Genomic DNA, 25727 nt, shown 5'->3' with positions numbered 1-25727 from the left:
ATGCTTTGGCCCCATCATGAAACTGTTAAAAGCCAAACTACAAGCCCCACAATACAATATGCTGTGGGTTCAAAACATAAATAGATGATGGTATCATATAGTAGTGCAAAAGTGCAGAGTAGTGAAATGCAAAATAAAGTTTGGTTCCTGGCTTTCTAACTTTTTAGGTCTCGCATGCGTTGCAGGGCAGAGCCCTGCTCTGCCTCCGCGAGAGATTTTGTAGGAGAGGCTTTTCAGAAGAGGGCTTTAAGCCCCACCCCTCATTCCCATTGGCCGGCGTCAACGTTTATGTTAAACGGTGGCATGCCATTGGAAATTAGGTGTTTGAGTTGCCTCCCTTTGGCTTTCTGTGCTGGCCCACCCGGACTGGATTGCCTGCTTTGCATCTGTTGTAAAGCACTTTCTCATCTTTATTGGGCCATGTGTTTCTAACACATGGCCCCATAAAGACAAGAGATCGGCTGCAGCGAGGTCCTCTTTCACTTTCGGGATAGCGATTGTTATGCAAAGTAGCTGAGGCTTGCAAGAGTGGGCTCTGCAGAAATGAGCCCCTTGGTGCATGTTCATCTTAAAGACAAGGGATGCCTCTCAGATGCTGCGGAGTGTTGTGATAATCTTCCTGGAGCAGTGTAGCTCTGCCCCGTGGAGATGTTTTCCAGTCAGAGATGTGTGACTCCCCCACAGAAAGGGTGTGCTGACTGTGCAGCACCGGGCACGCACTCGCTGGTGCAATCCCTATGCCACAGACTGTCTCATGTTTTGAATGTGGCTTCTCACCAATAAGCCACACCCGTGACCAAGGCGAGTAGTCGCTGAAACGCGTTGGGTTGGTTCCATGCACTGTTTGTTATGCTGGAAATAAATTGAACAATTATGAACTACTACTGGATGGTTTGATGGAGTGGTGATTATCGCTGGATTTGAGTGCATTTGCGCTACTTTGGGAGCGTTTGGTGGAATGGATTATATTTGGCAGGGAAGCCTCTGACCCTGCACTTGCAACGCAGTCTATGTGTCCCGGTTAATTGGAGGAAGTGAAACAGATAGATATATATACACACATATACATATACATACATACTGAAGCTGGGTGGTCTATTCTACTTTGGCTCTAATTTGTAGCAGTAATTTATTTTCATAATCGCCTTTCTGACAGCCACCTGGAGCAGAACTGCCAATTCTGCTCCAGACAGCTGCTTCATCTCCTCATCTGATGAGGAAACGATTCTGTCACTCAAAGTCAAAGAATTTTTTATTCGATCAGAGCCTGACCATAAAAGCACGAAGTAAAAAAGACAATACATAATAACATTCAATAAAATACACATTTTGAAATCATTAAAAAGGTTACAGAAAGGTCTTTCATGAAGGCATGTACTTCTAAAAAGTTAACAATTACAATTTTTGAAGCATATTTTTTCTTCAGTTTCTAAGCAGCAAGTATATAATTTAACCACATAGATGCTGATGACGGAACCGCTCCGTCATCAGCCGCGGTGGCGCTGTGCTGATGACGGAGCGGTTCCGTCATGACCCACCCGACGCGCCTGCGCGGCGCGTTCTATTGAGCGGGCGGGGCCATGACGGAACCGCTCCGTCATCAGCACAGCTCACCCGAGGCTGGTGACGGAGCGGTTCCGTCACCAGCGTGTGAGTGCCGCGCGGCCCCCGCCCTCTTAGCACTGCGGCGGAATAGCCGCTGCTGCGAAGGTGTTAAGACAGAGAAACAGATTGTTGGGTTAGACAAACATCGTACAAAATGTCACCTCTGGTAATTCACGTACTGTTACAGATGGGCCCTGGACGACACCTTATCACTTGGATATACAAAGCGATACAGGCTCTTAACTCGCCCACCCTTGCGCTCCTCCAAGAGAAGTGGGAAACTGAACTCCAAAGACTGCTCCATGACAAAGAATGGGCTCGTGCCCTTGAGTTCCCAAAAAAAAGTGCCCCACAACTACCACTTCAAAAGCATACAATTGCATATTCTGCACCGCGCGTGCCTCACCGCCGAGAAGCTTCAGCAATATTACCCAGATGGGTCCTTTACGTGCCCTAGATGCCCAGAACCCAGCGCCTCTTTTAAACACGTTTTGGGACTGCCCAGCACTTTGCATCTATTGGGCCATAATCCATGCCACCCTCCTTGCAGTCACGGGGCTTCCGGACATTCACACATGGAAGGCCTGCGCACTGGGCACTAGTAAACGCCCCAAGAATATGAAAGTTGAGACACGCTTCATGTCCCTGGTGCTCCTTCTGGCCAAGCGGTGCATAACAATGCATTGCAAGGCGCCGGGGGGTCCTCCACTAGCGGCATGGGTGGGGCCCCGCAAGCATCCTATATCTATGCCATGGGCTATGCTACTCCACTCCTTCGTGCAGGAAACATCAGATGCACCGGAGTCCCAGGCTACCCGCTCCCCGCGTAGCACAGGCACGTCCCGCGGCAACTCAAGGTAGTCCCCAGATAGAACAGACGCTCGATGGGCCAAGGCTAAAGGCCAAGAATGGACAATACACGTATTACCCTTCACGCGACATTCCAGGATTCCCCCCCCCCACCCAGCGCAACCTGAGACCTAGCCAAAATGTAGTAAATAGGCGGCCCCTACCAAGTGGCGTAATATGAGACACAGTGTATCCCAGTCATGTCTCCCTAGTTTGTTCCAGTTTACATCATTAACTGGCACATACCACCAAATTTAGCGAAGGGCTGGAAATGAGAGCGAAGCCCAAGTCCCAGTACAGCTCACAGATTACCTTGCATGGACACAGAAACCACCTCATCCATCTATCCGCATCAGCATTCCCAATTCCAGAATGGTTAGGGGGGAATAGGGGGGCGCAAAATACGATGTAATTCTATTCCATGACAAGATGAAAAATACATTGTAATCGATATTAATGCTATTGTACTGTACTTGTTCAAAAAGGGCAATAAAAATTATTTTATTTAAAAAAAACATGGGGCATAAGAAACTGATTAGTATAGTACAATACAGTGTGCAAAAAACCATACAGTGCGATGTGGATTGAGGAGACAGCATCACATGGGCACCATGGAAGCTTAGCAAACACAGATCCTGACCTGGGAAATGCTACTAAAAAATGGACCATGTTGGTTTGTAACCATGGGAGATACAATCTATGCTCAGCATTGGTTATCAAGTTTAGGTATGGTTCCATCCCATGGAAGTAGAGATAGACACCTACCTTACTACTGTGGCCATATTAAGAAACTTAGCAATTCTAACCTTCTCCCTATGCTTCAGGAACTTTACTTTTACCAACGCCTTTGACCTGGAGTTCATGCTACCTGAACAATCAAGGATGTTGCTCAAACCCAAGTTGGAAAAGACATTTTTCACATATGCCAACCAGGGGATGGCAGTCATATGGCTAGAGTTCATACAGTCCAGTATTACCTTGCCCGAAAATGCAGACTCTGGAGTAGACTAAAGCTTCAGCCACAGTATTAGAGGGGTCAATCAAACTTGATCCTCCTCCAAGTAACCAAAGCCAAGTTCCTGATGAGAAATAAAACAAGGCGTGGTTTTGGGGACGGCGAGAAGTCTACAAAAAAAAATAATAAAATCTGCAGTCTTTAAATTACCCAAACCTGCATATCGCCATACACCGGCTCCATATGTTCCTGAAGAGATTCATTTACTTTTATAAAGTGTAGACATCTCTCGTAGGAGCGTATGACCTTGTACAAAACTACAAATTGATTCACATGAAGCCACTGTGTTATCAACACAGTTACAGTGTCCAAAATCAAGTTTGCATCAAATGAAATGCCCAAATAATTAGTAATAGATTCTTTAGTAATCGGAGTTGTCTCGATAAAAAAAAAAAACTTTTAGTTCTTGTATTCTTTGGCCCACAAATTATTATACAAGATTTACCATGGTTAATCTTCAAATTTAGCTTCACCGTTAAATTAGTAAAAGCCTCTAAAAGTACCTGCAATCCATTTGCTATGCGTGTGATAACAACCGCATCATCTGCGTATAAAAGTTCAGGGACCACACAGGGCCTATCTTAGGGGCAACATTAACACCAGATACTAAAACAAGCACATGCAGTGCAATAGGTCTTGCATTTCCGAGAGATTCAGCTATTGGCATTGTAAATGATAATGCCTTTTATGTATGCGTTTATAAACCTGCAAGCTGCGTTTACCCACCGCTTAAAGGTTTTCTAAACACATAAATAAAAAACATGATCATTTACAAGGCCAATAGATCAAACTCTCGCAAATGCGAGACCTATTGCACTGCAAGTGCTTGTTCTACCTGGAGACTGAGCTGCCTCAGTGTCTGCTGGGTTTATCGCATCTGAGGTGCCTAAGGAGGCTTGTGAGTTTATTGTAGCCGGAGCATGAGCTGCCTCTATCTATCTGATGGCGCCCTTTGCTGTTGTTGTGATGGAGGCCACAAATGCTGCGGTAGCCTCGAGTCAGCACAATGTTGTCCCTGGACGGCTGTGAGAGGAAACTCCAGACCCTATAATGTGCTGCCGGCGAATTAAAACGTTTCACTCCCGCACACTATATAAAGGTCTCATATGGAAAGATTTTACACAGAGGGTGACTTCGCCATCAAAGGGCCACTGTCCAGGCACTCTGTGCTTTCCACTCCCAACTTACAAACATATCACTGCACCAGCATGAGCACAATTAAACAGAATAAACCAGCCCAACGTAGCAATCGCATACCATTGCATTATGGGTATGCAAATGAGCCCAGGAATGGCTTCTTTTTCCACATTGCAGTATGCGACCTGTAAGAAGGGAAGCCAACATTACAACTGTATGGGAAAAATGACAATTTTGCAGCAAAATGTTGCTTTTATTGAAAGACAGTTAAGTAAGTCTCAGCACACTTAAGCATGCAAAGAAATAGAAACCTTTTTTTCCCTATTTCTTTGCATGCTGAAAGCGGACGCCTGCCATTTTTTTCGATTTCATTACTTTTGTTACAATCGCGTCACCCGCGCGGGTGCTGCGATTGCATCAAAAGTAAATTTATAGAAATATTTTTTTCTCTCTTTCTTTACCTATGATTCAATCGGGCCACCTATGTGGTTGATGCGATTGTAACAAAAGTAATGGAAATTAAAAGAAATAGTGGGCGGCCGCTTTCAGCAGAGACTGGGAGGAAGAGAAGGAGCCTTGCGCGGGGAGTTCAGACAGCTGGGTAGGGGGTGACAGGTAGCTCCGCGGTGGGGTGCGGCCGCAACCGGGGTTTGGACCAGGTGCTGCCTTGTGGACCCTGCAGTGGCCCGCATGGAGGATTGCGTGCCCTCCCTTGGCCCCCCCCCCAGCCCCTGCTGCGCCCTACCTTTTGAAGAGGCCGAGAGTGGCTGAAAATGATTATTCGTGGGGCCAAAAAATAATAATAAACCGGGCGCAGCATCCGTACACGTGCACATCGCCTGTCTGGCTTGTGCACATCTCCTGTGCCCCTTCGGAAGCTAAATCGACAATAGATCTTGCCAAAGCGAGCAGCGCATGTGCTGCATCGCTAGGCGAGACCTAAAAATACTTGAGGGCATGTATAGAAAATAAAAATAAAAAAAGTGCCAAAAAGCAACCCTGCCCTACTCTTCTTGTAACTAAGCTCCAGCGGTGAACTCTGCTCTGTTCGCGAAGTTTTCCGCACTTTTTGGAGCACAAGAAGTTCCACAAAACTCCGCTCCACATAGTGGAGCGTTATTTTTTTTCTTCACTCGCGCTCCCCAACCTAAAGTTGGTGACCTTGAGCGAGGAAAATCTACCACTCGGCGAGATTTCTCAACGTGGGCGGTCGATTTTCTCAATGGGGGCAGTCACGACCACTCACGTTGAGAAACCTCCTGTTCGCGTTGAGAAAGTTTCTGCTCGAGTAGAAAATCTACTCGAGCAGCAGAAAAGAAGCAGCATCCTCTTGTGCTGGGTGTGTTGCCAGTCACATTGATTTTCCATCGCATGACAGACACCCGTCGCTGAAAATCAACACCAATAGTCATCACCAAGCACACTCTGCCATTTGCTGAACTCCGGGTAGTGCGGCAGAGTTTTTGAATCAATTTGGAGAGTTCTGCATAGCGTAACTCCGCCCAGGCGCACTTGTAACCTTAATGTGGTTAGTACAGTCACTATTTTGTGTATAATGGACTTCTGTGGAGGTATTCAGTCACTCAAAGGGAACCTTCTACCTGCTGGTAGAAGCCACGTCATCATGTGTCATTGTCATAAGTTTTAGCCCAAATATGAACTCTAGCAGGTGCCATGTAGCAGCAACCACAATAAAAACACATTCACCCAAATAAATACCTTGTATAAGAATACAGTCACATGGCTTTATCCTAACATGAGATAGTCCACACTGGCAGCAATTTTCATGCAATGATGAAAGTGCAGATGATGTACTCCATTTCACAGGACCACCAACTGGTGCACCTAGGTGGTCAAGATGCACTTATGTTCATGTACACACCAGCTGGCCAGCTAAGCGCCAGAATAACCCCCCATGGACGATTAGATGCTAAAAAAAATCCTCAGAACATAACTAGTGGTGAGTTTGCTACCATTTTTGTCCAACTTCCCCTCTCCCGGCACCCAATAGAAATAATTAATCAGTTTCACCTGGCAGTCTGGAGATTGAATGGTTGGGGGTCCCAAGGCAGGGATGTTCAACAGAAGTGGCTTTATATATTCAGTAATCAGGGATTTCCTCAATCCCACATCAGCTTGATTCACGGAGAGTTATCACTTAGAATGTCAGAACTAATGTCAATTAGTACTTATTGATACAGGAAAAAAACACGGCCCTGACAACAGCTGGTGGCCTTCAACGTTCATAATGGTTGAGAGGATGAAATGTAATGCTGGTGTTGTGTACTTTTGTAACTACAACGAGAGATTCTATTTGGTCTGAGAGCTGTTAAGGATATTAAGGAATGTTGACAGGGGAGACCTGAAGGTGGATACCCTGGGAGAAATTGTACTTGCTATGGCGCTCTACGCTGCTCACAAATAAAAGATTACTGTCAGGTCGGTGCCTGGATGTCCGTATATGATGTGGCAAAGAGCTGCCTAATACTACCTAAAATAGTAACTCACTTATTTGAAATCAGATGTACAGCCCGTGAACAAAGTTAAAGGAGTGAGCATTTCCCCTGATGTTTCAGGACACTATAATGCCACTAGACGGTAGGAGCTAATAGTTTCTTCATCTATATATTTATCCTGATTAAACAAGATGGTACCAGCAATTCATTAAAGACATGCAGTCACCCAAATGTGCTGGACCAAGCTCATTTCCAGACTACTTATAGGTTTTCGGCATGTAGTAAAAGTATAGTTCAATTGAACCACCCTGGTGCCGTATTTGTAAATAAGTTTCCTAATTTACACACTTCTAATTCTCAGGCTCACCTTCGTCAAGAGGCATACCTAGTTTCCTAATTTACACACTTCTAATTCTCAGGCTCACCTTCGTCAAGAGGCATACCTGGTAAAACCTATCATCTCAGTCAGTCTCACTCTCTTGAATGAAGCCTTGCCCAAGCTACTTGGCCTTGAGAAAACCAAAGTAACTCACACTTTGAATAGGACACGGGTTAAATTGAGTGGATATTAACGTAGTAGACCAACAGCCATTAGTTCCACAAATACATTGTACCAGCAAGAAGATTTTGTTCTTGATTATTAAAAGGGCAAATCTGTTTAAATAGATCCCTAATTTGCAAGCAGCTTTAGACTACAAAAAAAATATATGCCTCACTTATCTTGCAAAACAAAACACCATTTTCTGTGATTCATATGTGTATAGTGACTACTAAGTGTGTCTTTCTTAAATATCTTTGATGGTGTAGATTTGAATCAGATTTTTATTTGTGTGCCAAGACTTCATATCAAAATTTGCCTCTTTTATACTTCGTGAATATTTCCGAGCTTTTATTTGGAAAGTAATGATGATAGGGTATCTAGCAGAGTAGTCAACTAGTCGAAGAAACTCTTCAAGGTTAAACCTGCACCTTAATTAGGCTAAAAAGCTTTTCATTCACCCTGTTCTGAAGATGGACCATGATTGTTATCATCTTCAGATTTTGTCAAACTGACAGAAGCATTTGCAAATCTTGAATGTTGTCTCTAAGAATGTCTGTATTCTCACATTTGCCTGAAATTTCCTGGGAATAGCCTATTTTCTCTTTTGTCTTGCTTGAGACGATAACTGGGGATTGCTAATGTACTTGTCTTTCTCTACTATGAGTTTATACTGAGTTTATACAAAGGACTTTGCAGTATACCTGCTTTTAAATACCTGTTTTTATTGGTGTGCTACGTAATCCCCCTTGTGATTTTCGGTAGCCTTCAATAAAATCACAGCAATTAGAAATATCTGCGTTCTACTTAACAGCTAGACGGAATAGCTTCTCTTTTTTTTTTTTAAGCACGAAGGCTGTGTTTGCACTTTTTTTAAAAAAAATAGGCGGACACGTGCACAGAGACCACGACTGATAGAACTTCCGGCAGCAATAGGACCAAGAGTTTATTTTCCGTGATTTCGAAGATACCAAGTTTTGCCAAAGGCAAATAACTTTGCGTCAAAATAAACTATTGAATTTTAAGCACATCGTGTTACAATTTTCAACCCGATAACTAGGCAGTTGATAGGCTTATCTACTGCCGCTTATCGCTGCTTAAAATCACCCCCAGGGCAGAAAGAAAACAATATCCTGCGGAATACTGGGTTGGAGGCAGGGCTGACCCTGCTCCCCGAGGGCACAGTCCACAATGCCGCAGATCACAGGCAGTTATGGGGGAGGGACAAATGGGTGTAAGAAAGCGGAGAGCCAATTTGGCACGAAAAATGGTTGAGTCCCTACCCATGCCAGGCGCACCCAACCCTCTCTCCCCAGAGTGCCGCGGTACTCACAGGGATCTCTGCCATGGCCAGCAGCATCTCTTCCATCAACTCGTCTTCTTCCTCCATAGCCGCTCCCACGGGTGCAGGCGCTCACACGCCCCGGCAGCAGGGATTCCGTGGGCGGGGCTTGAGGCGGGGAGGAGCGGCCACGCGCCGGGACTCACGCGATTTTTGTGATGTGGCGGTTGGGGTCCGAGCGGCTGGCACGGTAGAATCCGCCACTTGATGGGATGGGGGCGGAACCGCTGTACACTCACCCCCGGCCCGAGCGGTTGAAATCCCTGCCCTCAGTGCCGGATCCGCGGGAAGGCAGAGGGGGGTCTACTGCGTCACAGCCAAACCAACTGCACAATGTGCTGACACAGGGAGGGGGTAGCCCAACTAATGCCCGCGTACAGCACCAGCATCGACGGGCTGGTAGACGGTTGGTGACCGGGGCTAGCTTATTGGAGGCGCCAAGCTTCTAATGAGCGGAAGATCGTCTGCTACAGGTGCCCAACTATAGACGCTTCACTTATCCAGGCTCTAGAGGACGCGTGCAGGTGTGGTTCTTCGCTTGCTAGCTCTTACGTTGCTCTGCGTCCACCCCTCCCCCGGGGATGCTAACTAACCTTCGATTAATGAGGAGATATGTGACTGTATTTTGGGGATATTAGATACTTTGAGAACTGGGAAGAGAAATAATATATATTTGGGTTTTCTATTTGAAGAGGACGTTAGCACGTTTCACAGGGAGTATCTGGACTTATTATATTTACACAGTTCGAGCAAGGAAAATAAGTAGATGCATATGACTTGACTGTGTGCTGTCGATGCTTTAGACACGTCTTTCTGTTATGTAGACTGCTTCTACTGTGGTTTTCAATCTTAAACTCTATTGATGAACCGGGAGAGGTGTTAATCCTTTAAGTAGTTTGTTGCTCCTGTTGTGTTGTAGTATTCTTGTTAGGAACGTAGAAGTGTTCTGAGGATAGGAATGTTGTGTGGGGTTCCAGGGAGGGACAGTTGATGGGGGAATGAGGACATGTTGACATCGTCGGTGATGTGTTACGAGCGGAGTTGCCAATGAAGAAGATTTTAATTGAATTGGTGTAAGAGTCGACATTACAATTTTGGCGACAGAGGATCGGGCAACTCTGCGTAGACCCACGGAGTTAAAAGGAAGAAGCATGAAGTGAAATGAAGTGAAGTAACATACGGAAGACGAGGATAAATGAAAAGAGGAACGGAGGAGTGAAATTGATTTGAGACGGAGGTGAGCGAAACGACGGTGTATTCAAGTGTGCAGTGAATGGCCATTTATTTAAAAGAGAACAAGGAAAAATAACGAGTTACCAGTGTGAAGCAGCGCGTGAAGTGTCAGCGCGTGAGGCGCTGAGAGGCGCGTGGAAGGAAGTTATCGCGTGCAACACCAGAAGCAGCGAGAGGCGTTTCAGACTTTGCGCGCGGCGGAGGCGGCGTCTTTGTGATAGTGACGCATGTTAAAGGAAGCGAGTGCGCACACGCTGGTTGGTAAGCGTGTGATGTCATCACGTCGCCGACCATTTTAACGAGTTGGGAAGACTCGGATTGATTTAGAAGTAGGAAACGATTGTAAAGGATTGGAAAGGCAGTTCTAATGTTGAAAAGTTGCTTTTGAAGACTGGAATTGCAACAAAAAAGTTAACAAAAGTGGAATTAAAGGAAGGAAAAGAAAAGGAAGAACAAACATTAACTAAGAAGGAAAGTTTATTAAAAGTGTAATAAATACTTTCTAAGTGAGAAAATGTGTGCGGCGCAAACGTTCACATTAACACCACCAATACCATTTTTAACAGAACCTGGAGAACCCAAATTAAGATGGCAAGAATGGAAAGTATATTTCAAAAATTACATGGTCACTATCAAAAATGAAGAAATGACACCGGAAATTAAAAAAGGGATTTTGCTACATTCCTTAGGACCAGAAGGAATCAGGCAATATGTGCGGAGAAGATGAAATGGATGTATATGAGAATGCATTGGACGATTTAGAGAGTTATTATGCAGTATGTGTGGCAATTGACAGATACAAGTTTTTCAGGAGGAAGCAAGAACAAGATGAGAAGATTGATGATTATTTGAGCGTTTTGAAAAGAATGGCGGAGAAATGTAGATTTGGACAGATAGAAGAGGAGTTAATAAGAGACCAAGTCATTATGCTCACGAACAATAAAAGGGTGCAAGAAAGATTATGGACCATGGGAGATGGAACACTGAATAAGGTGTTAGCGGTAGTAAGAAAGGCTGAAGTATCAGTCAGATGTGCAAAAGCAGCCCTGGAAGAAGAGAAAGGAAAAGAAAGAGAAGAAGTATGTGTTGTGAGAAAAACTATAAGACCAAGCAGCGTTGGTGCAGAGAAGAGAGTTAAATTTGATGAAGAAAAGACGGAGAAGAAATAGTTTCAAGCTACAAAAAATGAATATAGAAGAGAAAGCACAACTAAATTAGCATGTTTTAGGTGTGGAAGTTTTACACATTTGGCGAACAGCCAAGCATGTAGAGCAAGAGATCAAAAATGTACAGTATGTGGATTAATTGGTCATTATGCAAGAGTTTGTTATAGAAGAGATGAAACTACTAGGGTGTAAAGTATGTGACAAAGGGAGAAGATGACTTGAGGAAACAAGTTAAAGAAGATGATTCTGATGAAGACGATGACATTTTTATGATAAGAGATTTTATTTTGGATGTAAAAAGTAAAGGAAGAAGTAAACCCAAATGTGAGATTGAAGTGGCGGGGGTAAAAGTTATATTAGTGGCAGATTCAGGATCGCCATATACTGTAGTTAATTTGGATATGTGGATGGAAAAATTTGTGAAGGAAGTTGGTGTTGATCTAATGAAAAGTGAAATAAATCCCAGAGGATTCACTGGGAAAAGCATTCCTATGGAGGGTTGTAGAGATGTGACATTTGTGTTTAAAGGGAGAGTAGCAGAGGGAAGAATGTATGTTGCGGAATGTGGACCAAGTGTTTTAGGGTGGAAAGATCAGGCAAGCTTGGATATAATACTTAATCCGAATGCAAAAGAGCAAGTTATGGTGTTGAGTGAATTCATATGTAACAACAACAAAAGAGTGTTCCTGTTCTGGTTCAGGTGGAAAAAGGGCACAGAGCACAAGGAAACAACAAAGCCCAATAGGTTTGTTAGGAAAGCCCTCACTCACCGACCTGGTCGGTGACTTGCTTCATCATCGGGCCCCACCGGGTGTGACCGAATGTCACCCCGGTGTGCTTCGACGCCAGAGTTACTGCGGAGCTGGTTTTCGTGATGGGAGGGCTATGTGGAAAATTACGTGAATAGTGTCAAGTGGTGAGATTAAAATTGCCTTGTATGTGTCAAAAATTTAATTTTAATCAAAGACCATCAAGGGCAAGGTTAAAAAATGTGTAGGTGAGTAGAGCCAACTAATTGGATGGTCTTACTCCCTCTAGCATTAAGTGAATATGTGAATGGTCGACATGGACATGTTTCAGCCGGTGTGGTATCATTAACCTGGCATTCGTCAGGACCTATGGTGTTAAACCTCGGCGGTATGGGCACTCTAAGGCCCACCCTACCAGAGGGCTTGAAAGTTAAAAGATCTGCAAAAAGGCGCGACACCACTTCCGGGAGTTTCAGCCTTCCTACCACGCATGCGTTGAGGATGTACTCCAGGGCTAGACTGCTAGCCTGGTCCGGGCAGGCTACTCACTTCCGGGAATTACGCGCGGATTGAGGCGCATGCGCAGACATGATTTCCTTCGGAATTCGGGATAGTGACACTACTCGTAATGCGCATGCGCAGACGAGGTGAGACTTGAACACGGATGGAAACACAAGAGCGCAATTTGGTGTGCGCGTGAGGGGTATAATCAGAGTCAGTGAAAAGTATAACTGGCTCATGAGTTCAGGATGGGTGTTATCAAGACCAGTGGAGTGGTAAAAACTGATCTAGGAAAGTTAAGAAAGTTAAAGTAACACCGTAGCAGACAAAGGGAGTTGGTGGGAACAGATACAGATCTTGGGATAACAGATATTCATTTCAGTCATTTATTTGAGAACAGAACCCCAAGGAATGTCATCATTAAGGCCATTAGTATGGGTGCCAAGGCGATACACCCAACGCTGTTCCTTTTCAAACAGTCTCTCAGATATATTGGGGCCCCCAACGATTTGTTCAATCACAGTCCATTTCAGGTCGTTGGTGGTGTGATTGGTCTGGAGGAAATGGTCACTCATTCTTGTCGTGGCTTTTTTGCACCTGATATTACTTCTGTGCTCACATATCCGTAGCCTTATTTTACGGGTTGTCATACCCACGTAACGGAGTGAGCATGGGCAGGTGACGAGGTACACGACATTGACAGAGTTACAGTTAGTGTGGGCTTTCTGCCACCAGGTTTTACCGGGTTCCAGAGTCAAGGATTTTGTCGGGGTAGTTAGGTGACAGACAGAGCAGTTTGAACAAGGGAAGTGGCCCGTCACTTTAGGAAGGTTCCAAGTGTCAGTTATACTCCTCATCGGGGTTGCAGGTAGTATTTTAGGTCTGGTGTGGACCAGAGCATCCTTGAGACTGTGCCCTTTCTTAAAGGAAAACAGTGGTTTTTGCCAGTCCTTCTTGATGCTGGTGACGATTTTCCAGTTCTTGTTTATTGATTTTTTCAACTGGTTGGATAGTGCACCGTACGTGGTGACACACGTGAGGGGGACTTCTGTTGTTGTTATTTTCGAAGTCGGTTCCAGAAGTGCTTCCCGTGGTTGATTCCGTGCACGTTTGAAGCCTTTGTTTAGTAGGTGGTTGGGGTAGCCTCTTTGTGCCAGTTTAGCTGTTAGATCAGTTGATTGGGTTTTGAAATCAACTAAGTTGCTGCAGTTCCGGCGAATCCGTAAATATTGACCATACGGGAGATTCTCCCTTAACGGGCGAGGATGAAAGCTAGAGAACTGCAACAGGTTATTCTTAGCTGTAGCTTTGTAATGAGTCTTAGTAGTTAAGGTTGTTCCACTCTTAGTGATAACCACATCAAGAAACACCACCTCCGTAGTGCTCACGGTGTGGGTGAATTTCAGGTATCTGTTAAGAGTATTAAGCCAGTTCAGGAACTCCGTTAGCCTTTCCATGCTGCCCTTCCAGATGAGCAGCACGTCATCAATATACCTTTTCCAGTATGTGATATTTCTGCTGAACGGGTTGTTAATAGACAGTATGTTTTTAGCCTCGAAGTCTGCGACATACAACCCCGCTATGCTGGGGGCAAATGTACTGCCCATCGAGGTCCCCGAGCATTGTAGGAAGAGACGCCCTTGGTATGCGAAGAAATTTTCTTTCAGTGCGATGGTGGCGCATTCAGTTATGAAGTCTCTGGGGGTGTTATATTCCCAAGTGGTAGAGTGCAGGGCGGCCTTTAGTACCGTTATAGTCTCATCTTGCGGGATACTGGTATATAGGCTCTCAATGTCTAAGGTGGCCAAGATGATGGTATCTGGCTCAAAAGAGATTGATTGCAGTTGGTGTAGCAGGCTTTTCGTGTCCTTGAGGTATGTCGGTGTGTTTTGCACAATTGGTTTCAAGAACTGGTCACAAAAGGTTGACAGGGGTTCTAAAATGGACCCGATTCCCGACACAATTGGGCGTCCAGGTGGGGGCAATTTATTTTTATGAGTCTTCGGGAGTGTGTAGAAGTATGGAATAATTTTATTACTCCTCGAAAGAAAGTCTGCTTCATTTTTAGATATATGACCCCTGGATTCGGCCTCCTGGACCAGATCGGTGATACGATTCTGGAGTTCAGGGGAGGGATCTGTGGTAAGTGGTAGGTAATTGTTGGTGTCACTCAGTAATTCTTCACATACCCTCTCATAATCCCTAATATTTTGGATTACGATGCCGCCACCTTTATCGGCTGGTTTGATGGTAATAGCGTTGTTGTTTTTTAGTTTATCAAGTGCCCGGTACTCCTCGGCGCTGAAGTTGCCAAAGTGGTGCGGTTCAGGGCATGCTTCCAAATCCAAGAACACTGCTTGTTCGAAAGCTGTAATAGCAGCTGGTACAGTGTGCGGAGGGGGTACAAACGTCGATTTTGGTCTCAGGCCAGTATCTCCCTTACGCATTTCTGCATCAGGATCCTCTTTACCTTCAAAAAAGGCCTTCAGTTTTAGTTTGCGGAAAAAATCCGTGAGTTCACAATGTAATTTAAATTTATCAGGACGAGCCGTAGGCACAAACCCCAGTCCTTTCTCTAATACTCGTTGTTCCGTGGGTGTGAGTTCCAAATCCGACAAGTTGGTGATTAGACTTGTTGGTTGCTGGCCCCTGGTTGTGGTGTCTGGCTCCTCGTGCGGTTCCCGACAGCTTCGTCTGTTTGCCAGGAGACTTGGTTGGGGGTTCTCTTGTTCCTCCCTCTGCCTCTGCGGCCCCGTTCTAAAAAAGGCTGCTGGTATTGGTTTTGGGGGGGAGGAGGAGGAGGGTGATGCCATCCTGGGTTCCAACCCATCATAGGGAATTGTGGGTGTGGAAAGGGGAATGGTGGCGGCCCGTATCCGGCATGTGGTGCCATTGCCCAACTTGGTGCTTGGTTGTGGTTCTGGAATCTTTGATTGCCTCTGTGGCCTCTATTGCCTCGTCTCCCTCCTCGTTTGTATGAGCCTGTGCTTGACCCACTACTATTGGAGGAATTATCATCTGTTGCATCTGATTCATTCAAGCCCTTTGTAGGTGCTGTATAATCAGGGTCAGCGTAAGGGTAAGTTTTGTTGAATTCAAATTTCTTAAGGTCTTTCTGAAATTTGGTTAGTTTAGACTGCAATAGGTTTTCTTTATATTCATTCATTTCACGATTGATCTCATCTAGTTTCTTTTTGTAGCCGGTCACAGTTGTTTTAAATTGTGATTCCGTCTCCTGTATTTCTATCAATAGGATGTCAGAGAGACGCAGGGCAGTCTTAATGATCAGGACGAGCCAATCACGCGTGCAATGCCACGCGATCATGGCCCAATCTTTCCTAAATTGTGCATCATCTAGAAAGATGCGGGGGGCATTGGTCACCAAAAGGCCTTTTGGTGCTGAGTTGGAAGTCAGGTATTGCTTCATTATCGTCCCATGTAAGATGGTGCGTATACGATCACGTTTCTGTTCCGTTAATTTCTCCCAGTCTGAGGTGTGTGCTATGGCTTGTGAAATTGCCGGGTCTGCAAAGAGATTGGCATCTGCCATTATCGCATCTATTTCTGCTTCCGAGAAGGTTAGACCCAGATTCGACATTATGGGATCTGCTTGGTGGGTGGTACTCAATCAGAGTTGGCGGTAAACCAATTGAGGGTCCCTTGGTTTCAGGAGAGGGAAAAAAAGGAAGAAAAGAGAAATAAGAAATGAAGAAAAGAGAAATAAGAAATAAGAAATATAAATAGAAATAATCTCTCACAGCTGTGCGCTGCTTAAATATTTACAAACAATAAGAGAGAGAGGGAGAGTCGTGAACACTCTTAGTCCCCAAATTATAATATGTAACAACAACAAAAGAGTGTTCCTGTTCTGGTTCAGGTGGAAAAAGGGCACAGAGCACAAGGAAACAACAAAGCCCAATAGGTTTGTTAGGAAAGCCCTCACTCACCGACCTGGTCGGTGACTTGCTTCATCATCGGGCCCCACCGGGTGTGACCGAATGTCACCCCGGTGTGCTTCGACGCCAGAGTTACTGCGGAGCTGGTTTTCGTGATGGGAGGGCTATGTGGAAAATTACGTGAATAGTGTCAAGTGGTGAGATTAAAATTGCCTTGTATGTGTCAAAAATTTAATTTTAATCAAAGACCATCAAGGGCAAGGTTAAAAAATGTGTAGGTGAGTAGAGCCAACTAATTGGATGGTCTTACTCCCTCTAGCATTAAGTGAATATGTGAATGGTCGACATGGACATGTTTCAGCCGGTGTGGTATCATTAACCTGGCATTCGTCAGGACCTATGGTGTTAAACCTCGGCGGTATGGGCACTCTAAGGCCCACCCTACCAGAGGGCTTGAAAGTTAAAAGATCTGTGAAGTGCACAAAAACACAGAGGCGGGCTTCACCGCCCGAAGGTAGGACGCACACACCTCCAGCCTCTAAAATTTAGAGACTAAAAATAAAAAGGCACCTGTGAAGGTAAGAAAACACAGACAACACAAGACAAAAGAAACATAATTAGAATATTTTGTCAATTGATTTAGCCAGATTCAGTCTATTTCTAGTGCTCATAGTGCCAGGGTGCACCACTCATGCAGAATAGCAGAGGTGCGTGGCTCTGCTCTGCCGTTGGCTGAGGCTACACGATAAGTCATAATGTTGAGTGAATTCAAACATGAGATAAAATTGGTAGAGAATGCTGTTTGTTTAAATTACAAAGTCAGAAACGCCACGTTTACAGGAAGGGATGAATTGGGAAAAGAACTAATAAGGTTGGAAACATCAGGTATAATTGAGAAGTTTGAGTCATCGGTGTGCATGGATGCTGTTGTAACAAAAAATGAAGGTGGAGAGGAAGAAGTAGTTGTTGGATTTGCATCAAGTAGTTTGACACCAGCAGAGGTTCTTTGTAATATAACAGAAAGGAAGACCCTTGATTTGAGTAGTATGCCCTTACAGATTAAGAAAGTACCTAGGGAAGAGTGGGATGAGTATCAAATTTCTGTTGTGGAGGAAGAGTTCGAGAAGTCAATTGATAAAGAAGAGTTGAAGAGTGAGTTGAGTGTAGAATCAGGTTTTATTTACAGAGGAGGAAAAGTGGTAGATTTATGTCATGAAGGACATTTCGGAGTAGTTAGGACAAAGAAGAGTGGGAAAAGTTCATATTCGGGACCAGGTGTAGATATTGAGGCGGGAAGAGTAATGAGGGACTGCAAGGAGTGTGCTGATTTGGGATTCAGTTTAACACCTTTGTCACCTGTAGAATGTCCTGAGATGATTTGGAATTTGACTGACATTGATTTTGTAAAGGAGTTTTTAAAGAAAGGTGGAATTACACTTTGGGAAGTTGAGATGGAGAAGTTGTTGTGGGATTATCGTCTCATACCTTCTCTCACTAGGTTGGAACCTGTTGTGACGATGAGAGGTAGGAAGCCGGTAATGAGAGACAACATGAAATGGATGGAAAGTACCAAACATGTAGAATGGTCACCGGGAAGAGTTGAGGGAAGTATCATAAAGGCATATCATAAGCTTTGTAGGGTTGTGGAGTGTCTAAAGAACTCGGTTAGACTTGGTGATCGTTGGGTATGGCCTATGAGTCAAATAGCTAAATGTAAAAATGTAAAAAAACGGAAGAAGAGGATGTTGGGGGAGCTTCAGCTGTGTTCTAGGATTGGTTGTGGGAATGAGGTGCTGGGTTTTTAGGAACCCGGTGGTGCCAGGGGATAACACCCGATGACCTCTGAGTTCTCCCTTGTTCCGGACCACAGAAACAATGAGTCTTCTAGTCGCAGTCAGAGATCAAGTTTTATTGGTAGCTACCAAGTAACACGTGTCCTAGAAGCATGACAAACACGGGTCATGTATTCTCAGGAGACTGTACGTGTTCGTTTTTACAGAACCAGTCTTCTCCTTTTATACAGAAATAATGGCTTCAAGCAAGAATTCTTGAGTGTATGATATGGCTGTAAACATATTTCTGTAATAATACAAAGTGCGGCGTCACGTAAGCAAACCCACATTTTAGATGTCCAGTTCGTGACAGATTACCCAGCAAGATCCGGGACTCCCATCAGATATCGATGAAACACCAATAAAGGCAGGTACCACCCAGTCATAAAACTGGCCATAAAGAAGAAGTATGGGCAGGTTCATGTTTGTAGAAAGCATGTTCTGTATGGGGTGAATGGTTTGTGGAATGTTATGTGTCGATAGTATCGTATTCGGCCACTGGGCGGGGAGCCGCCCAAACAGGTTTGGCTTAAGGCAATGGAGTCAGTTTGGACAGGTCAGGGGGAAGTCAGGGAAGGTGGACGTGTCCTTTTGGATCAAGCTCGACCTTTAATTGACTTAACATGAGGGCAAGACGTAAGATGGATGCCGTTCACAAAATGGAGTCTAAGGGATTGGGACGGAAACTACGATTTAGGGGTGTTGGCTACCCTCGATTGTCACGCAAATACATAGGGATGATGTCCTAATCATTATCGGTTCACGGACACTAAATTCGTCATGGTACGTTGATATTTTGTGACACGGGTATTGGACCTCGATATTGGGATAACAATAGGGTCCAGATTTTAAGAACCACAGACCCTCCTTTTGTCCTTATGTAAGGCAATAACTCATGTTAATCCGAGTCCAAATCTGTATGAAGGAATTCGTGGAGATGCTGCTGTAACATCATCCTGTTGCTTAGTTCGTCCCTTGACGCAGGCTTCCGTACACATGAAGTAGCACAGAGGCCACAGAGTGCAGGAGCGCACTGGACACATAGGCAGAACATAAACAGAAGTGTTAAGATCATCCCAATGAGATTAGCGTTTTCCATCCCCAGGCAGCGATCAGTCCCCAGAACCACCCTAGCAAGGACCAATCCCCTTTCTCAACGTGAAGGGAACCAGATATTTCATGTAGTTTAGAGATGGCCTGGTATACTGTCGGTGCATTATCAGGGATGAATATGCAACAACTGGATTGGATGACCCTACACACACCACCACGATCGGCGAGTATGATATCAAGGGCAATTCGGTTCTGAAGGGTCATAAGTCGATCCGACTGAAGCTCGGTTGTCAAATTGCCAAGTGCTCCGGCCGTTGTAGTCACGGCGGATTCAACTATCCTTGCTAACTGGCGAATATTCCTGCTGTTCACCATAGGCCCCCAAAATGGCAGAAAACCTTTTGCGAAGTCAGCGAATTCCTGACCCGCGGTGTCGTCTTTACTCACGACACCTCTAGCTGTCCTTGTCCGATGGTAATCTGCTCGGGCCGTGTAGGTAGGAGGCAGCAGAAATGAGATGAAGCACGTGCCTGAGAAGTCAGGGGGTAACCATGTATAGGCTTGGTCGGGGCAGACGAAATACGTGCCTTTGGCTGCTAAGAGTATAGGGGAAGTTCGGGAGGCGAGCACATATGTTTCTGTGCAAATGCTCTTTCCTAACTGTGCAGTGGGATCTCTACCAATACCTTGTAAACATAGGTGACCTCGGTGGGGCACTATCCAAACTGGGCGGGATTTCTTTGCTGCCTGGCTCTTGATCAGGTAAACGCCATGTTTGGTTACGTTCCAACGAGTGTATGGAGTCAGTTCATCTTTGGGGATAGTCAGATATGTGTTGAACTCTCTACTCATATTTCTTATCCCTGCTATTAGTGCCTTGTTACTGGAATCGCTTTCAGTGGAACGGGTCGGGTATGGTTCTAGGGCGAATAGGAACATGGTCTGAAAAGCCCACAGAGAACCATAATAACTAAATAGCAGGATGAAGTATGGGATACCCTTATCCGTCGTGTGCGGCATGAGTCCGCATATCCAACAGTTTGATGTGTTCATTATAGACTGGTGTTGGTGCAGGAGTTGGATGAAAGAGTTATTTACAAATTCGAGCTTTCTGGCAGACTCGTGTTCAGGTAGAGGGTGAAAAGAATGTGGGGAGAGAGTGGGAGAAGGCGTCGGCAGAGTGTCATTTGAGAGTAGGGAAACTTGAAATACGAATAGAGCATAACCAATCAAAAGCATCACAGTGCTACACAGCATTAGAACACATATTATTAAAAATCTTTTCTTGGACAGTATAGTACACAATTGTTTTTCAAAGTTCGTAAGCTTGACAGGTCTCTCTACCCTTGGAAACTCCATCCTCTACTTGCTGCCCGCGGTGGTAGGTTGATTCTGCCAGGGAGCGCGCTCTGTTCGGTCCGGGGTGACTCCCTCGGACCAACCAGAACCGTGGACCTAAAACTTCCTTGGTTGCACTCCCTACACTTCAACCGCGACCCTAGCAGCGGAACCGGATGGCGGTTCGAAAATCAAAAATGAGCTAGTTCCCTGGGACGAGAGAGCTGGAAGATAAAAAATAGTTCTTGGGGGGGAAAGGGAAATCACATTAGATCAAGGTTTTATTAGTCCCTGGGGCTGGATCTCAGGTGGTATCGTCGCTTCTCAGGTACCATGTGGTCTTTAAACAATGTCTCGGGTTCGGTAGTGTCCAATTGCATAGATGGTGACACACGTCCTTGCAAAATACGATCACTCTCCTTTTCGGTACCAGTCTCTTTTAAACGTGCATCGCTGAAAGGGATGAAACTAGGTACGGATTCAGTCTTAGAGTCGGCAAGTCCTTTATCGACCCACCGGTCGTATGGAAGGGGCAGAGGGACCCGTTTGCAATGGGTCCCATGCACCCAGTTCTTTTTGCCGTCCACCCGAACCGCTGATCTCGTGGAAAGAAGTACCAGGTATGGTCCGGTCCACCTCGGCTATCCGTTGCTGGTGCGCTGGAAGTTCCGCACCAGGACCCACGATCCGGGTTCAATGGTATGACCTGGATCGTCAGAGGCTGGCGGAGAGGAACTGTGAACCTGTTGGTGTAAAACACGCAATTTAGCTGTCAATTCGCACAAATAATCAAGCAGTACGGGGTGTTCTATTTCACGGAGTTTCTTTGGTCTTGGCACGCCCCAGACGTTGGCTGGGCGGCCAAACACTATCTCGTGGGGCTAAGACCTAATCTGGAATGGACAGTCATCCTAGTTGACAAGAGTGCTAGGGGCAAGGCGTCAGGCCATTTAAGACCTGTACTGGCTTGGATCTTGGCTAGCTTGAGTTTCAAAGTGCCATTGTAGCACTCTACTAATCCAGCTGATTGGGGGTGATTTGCAGCGTGGAATTTCTGGTGTATGCCTAGACAATCACACACTCTCTTCATCACTCGCCCTATGAATTCGCTTCCATTATCACTCCAGACAATTCTAGGCATACCGAATCTCGGGAAGAACTCTTTGACAAGGGCTTTGGCAGTTGTCATAGCAGTATTGTCTTTAAGGGGGTACGCTTCCACCCACCTTGAAAAAGCGCAAACAACAACGAGCACATACTTTAGATTGTGGCACCTTTCCATGTGAATGAAATCGAGCTGCAAAACCTCGAACGGATACGTAGGAGGCGCAAAGTGACCAGCTGGAGTTGGAGTTCCTTTACCGGGATTGTGTTTTAGGCATATCATACTGTTTCTGACCACATTTTCTGCATATTTTGGGATATTGCTATTCTGCCATACTGGGGCCAATAGCTTACATATTCCTTTTGAACTGATGTGTGCCATGCCGTGAGCCATTGTTACTACTGCAAGTACGTATGCATTAGGTAGTAGCCATCGCTGGTGTTCCGATAATTCGACCCAACAACCATTCGCATCCAATCTACCCTTACTTTCTCTCCATTCATTCAACTCATTCTCAGTTGCCTCAGCTTGTATGCATTTTATGCTTTCAATGGTGTCCTCACACATTCCCACATCAGCAGTACATCTAGCGGGACCTGCAACATACATTCGACTCATCGTGTCCCTTGCGGTCTCTTTCGCAACCTCGTCTGCAAATGCATTCCCGCGGCCAATATCGCCTTGAATTTTCTTGTGTGCACTGCATTTCATAATGGCAACTTGTAGTGGCATGGTCAGTGACTCAAGGAGCTCATTAACTAGCTGACCATGTTGTATCTTTGCACCATGTGAGGTAAGGAAACCACGTTCACGCCATAATCTCCCAAAACTGTGAGCCACGCCAAAGGCGTATTGGCTGTCCGTGTACACATTCACTCGCTTTCCTTTTGCTAGCACGCATGCTCTGGTAAGTGCAATAATTTCCGCAGCTTGTGCAGATTTGTGGGAAATACGTGCGGTCTCTATAATGGTGTGTAATGTTGTTACAGCATATGCGGCAGTCGTATCACCATTCGGTAACTTGAAACATGAACCGTCAACCCATAAAGTATCATTGCATTCAGGAAGGGGAGTGTCCTGTAAGTCTACTCTCCCTTTTGTCTCTTCTTCTGTCCTAAAGCAGCAGTCATGTTTATCACTCTTGTCTGTTCCTGTCGGAATGGGTAATAACGTTGCGGGATTTAGCGTATCACACCTCTTTATGTGGATGTGGCTTGCTAGCAACGTCAGTTCGTAACTGGATAGTCGAGCGCTAGTAAGGTGTTGTGTCTTCGTCCTGTTTAGTAAAATGTCTACTGCGTGCGGAACCATAACGATCAGAGTATTATTCATGACTAATCCAGCGGATTGTCGAATGCAGATAGCTGCTGCGGCGGTAGCCCTCAGACAACTTGGTAGTGCCTTAGCCACAGGATCCAGAGTTGCCGAAAAATACGCGCATGGGCGCTGTCTGTTCCCAAAATGTTGTGTTAAGACTGATAATGCACAGCCTTCCTTCTCATGGACATATAATGTGAAAGGCTTACTGTATTTGGGGTTTCCCAACACAGGGGCTGAACACAATGCATCACGCAACTTGTGAAAACTCGTCTGACAATCTTCAGACCAGGGCATAGGATTGGGCGTATCTTTACGGAGTAGTGCCAGCAAGGGTTTAGCTAGCAGTGAGAAATTCGGTATCCATTGTCTACAGTACGATGTAATGCCCAAAAAAGCTCGAACTTCTCTCTGTGTCCTTGGGGCACTTAGTTCTGCAATTGCCTGTATTCTTTCTGGTGTCAGTCTCCTTCCCTCCTTCGACAAGACGTGACCTAAGTAGGTTACTTCTTGTCGGCAAAATTGTAGTTTGGAAAGGGAGACTTTGTGCTTCATGTCACATAAGTGATGCAATAATGATAACGTAGCTTTCTTGCAAATTTCTTCAGTGTCCGCAGCGATCAGCAGATCGTCTACGTACTGAATCAGAGTTGAACCACTTTGTAGAACAATCGTGTCTAGTTGTGTTTTCAGGGCCTGACTGAATATGGATGGGCTTTCGCAGTAGCCTTGAGGAGCGCACTTGAAGCGGAAGCTTTGTCCTCCTAAATTAAATCCGAAAATCTCTCTACTCTCCTCGGCAATCGGGATACTGAAGAAAGCGTTCTTCAGGTCAATCACCGAGAACCAATTTGCTGAAGCTGGAACCATTGTCAAAAAAGCAGTAATGTCGGGGACGACTGGAAACTGTGGGATAACTATCTTGTTTACTTCTCTGAGGTCGATCACGAACCTATACACAGGGGGTTGTGAAGGATCAGTACGTTTTAAGACGGGCAAAACCAGACTGTTACAGACATTTCCTGTCGTTTCTTCGATGACGTCTTTATCAATCAAATCATGAACAATTTTCAACAACGCTTTTTCGCATTCGCTAGATATTTTGTATTGGGGAATACGTGGCAACCTAACGTCGGCTTTCAACGTTATGACATATGGTGTTATCTCCAAACGACCTACATCATTAGAACCATTAGCCCAGAGTATATCAAGAAGTGACAATAATTCAGTTGGAATATTTTCCTTTGATAAATACATCGAAGAAATGACCTTCTTGCCTAGAGTAAGTTGTACTCCCGAGGGAGAACAGTACAAGGTCGAATATAACTTTTTTAGTAAGTCCAAACCTAGCAAATTTTCACCACAACCTGTTGTCAAAAGAAGGGGTGCTTCTAATTCGCATGGGCCAACAGAAAGAGACATAGGACTAGAGATCGGGTTTCTAACAGGGGCGCCAGAGAAACCTACTGAGACATTCATTTCGCCAGACAAAGGTGCGCCAGGAAGTTTCGAGTGCATGATAGAACTTTTTGTGGCACCAGTATCCAGCAGAAATGGCTCTGACACTCCTGAGGTAATCACCTCGACATAAGGTCCATTCTGATCTACCGGAACTGAGACAACTCCCTCTCTTTGTCCATGGCTGTCCTAGCAATTGTTACCCTCATTTTCGTGTTCAGCGTAATAGTCGTCAGCATAGTACTGAGCTGATTTAGACGATGAATTATTCTGTTGGTCAAAGATATTCATGGACTTCTGAGGCGGAAAAGAAGTTGTATTCTGAGTGAAATTTCAACGGCCTCTACCTCTAGGGGCATGTTGAACACCTCTCCCCCTTACACCTTGACCACCGTTTAAACGTCGCGCAAGAGCCGGACAATTATCCTTAAAATGACCCTCTTCTTTGCAATACGCACATTGATTCGGGCCATATGTAGGACGCTGATGGGAAAACTTGTTACCTTGCGCGTTCCTCGAGTACTGCTGTCGTGGTTGATAGTCGGGCTGACTAGCCGTGCGAGGCGGATAGGCCTGCTGGAGGAGAACCTTAGTTTTCAAATCTATGGTCTTTTTATCTGCCTTGTCTAGCTCGTCTTTACGCCTATTTTCATAGTGCTGACGTAGAGACAGCCCAAGCACTCTCAGAGTCTTTTAGTTTATTACATAGTTCAGGGAGCAAATTATGTACGAACTTGTCCACAAACAATCTTTGGCCACCCTCGGTAGCCATATCTTGGCCACTGTGGTCGGTGAATGTTTCCTCAAATCTCGTGAAAAAGTCAGACACATTCTCATCTTTCTTTTGTTTACATGCTGATAGCTTGTCCCAATTTACGCGTACTTCAGGCATTATTGTCTTCATGTACGCTATAATTCTACCGGGAAGTTCAGCTATTAACGGCTCAGGTTTAAAACCACCGACTTGTCTAGCATCTGTAGTCGCAATGTTCGCCCATGAGTCACCTAGTTCCTGATCGTGATCCGTATGACGTATCTTGCTCCATAAAGGATGTGGAACAACGTTCCCAAATAACATGTCTACATCTGCTAAATTCATTATACATGAGCTTGCAGTTTGCGATAACTCCTTATAAT

At 45.1% G+C, this 25727-nt stretch overlaps 1 protein-coding gene across 2 annotated transcripts in view; it reads right to left on the bottom strand.

The window, feature by feature from the left end:
- TRIM36 (tripartite motif containing 36) overlaps positions 1-25727 on the bottom strand; it is a 538470-nt gene that overhangs the window by 338825 nt on the left and 173918 nt on the right. The window contains exon 1 of one of the 2 annotated variants that reach the window (XM_078675526.1): positions 8934-9444. The exons of the other annotated variant lie outside the window; for it this stretch is intronic. Coding sequence (XP_078531652.1) covers positions 8934-8990 — 57 coding nt within the window. The 5' untranslated portion in view covers positions 8991-9444. Of the gene's footprint in view, positions 1-8933; positions 9445-25727 lie in introns of those variants that run through there. 2 annotated transcript variants of the gene reach the window in all.

The sequence above is a fragment of the Lissotriton helveticus genome, chromosome 2_1, assembly GCF_964261635.1.
Source record: "Lissotriton helveticus chromosome 2_1, aLisHel1.1, whole genome shotgun sequence".
In the NCBI taxonomy this organism is placed as follows: Eukaryota; Metazoa; Chordata; class Amphibia; order Caudata; family Salamandridae; genus Lissotriton; species Lissotriton helveticus.
Note: the sequence above shows the minus strand (reverse complement) of the source record. Positions and strands in the feature narration are given on the sequence as shown.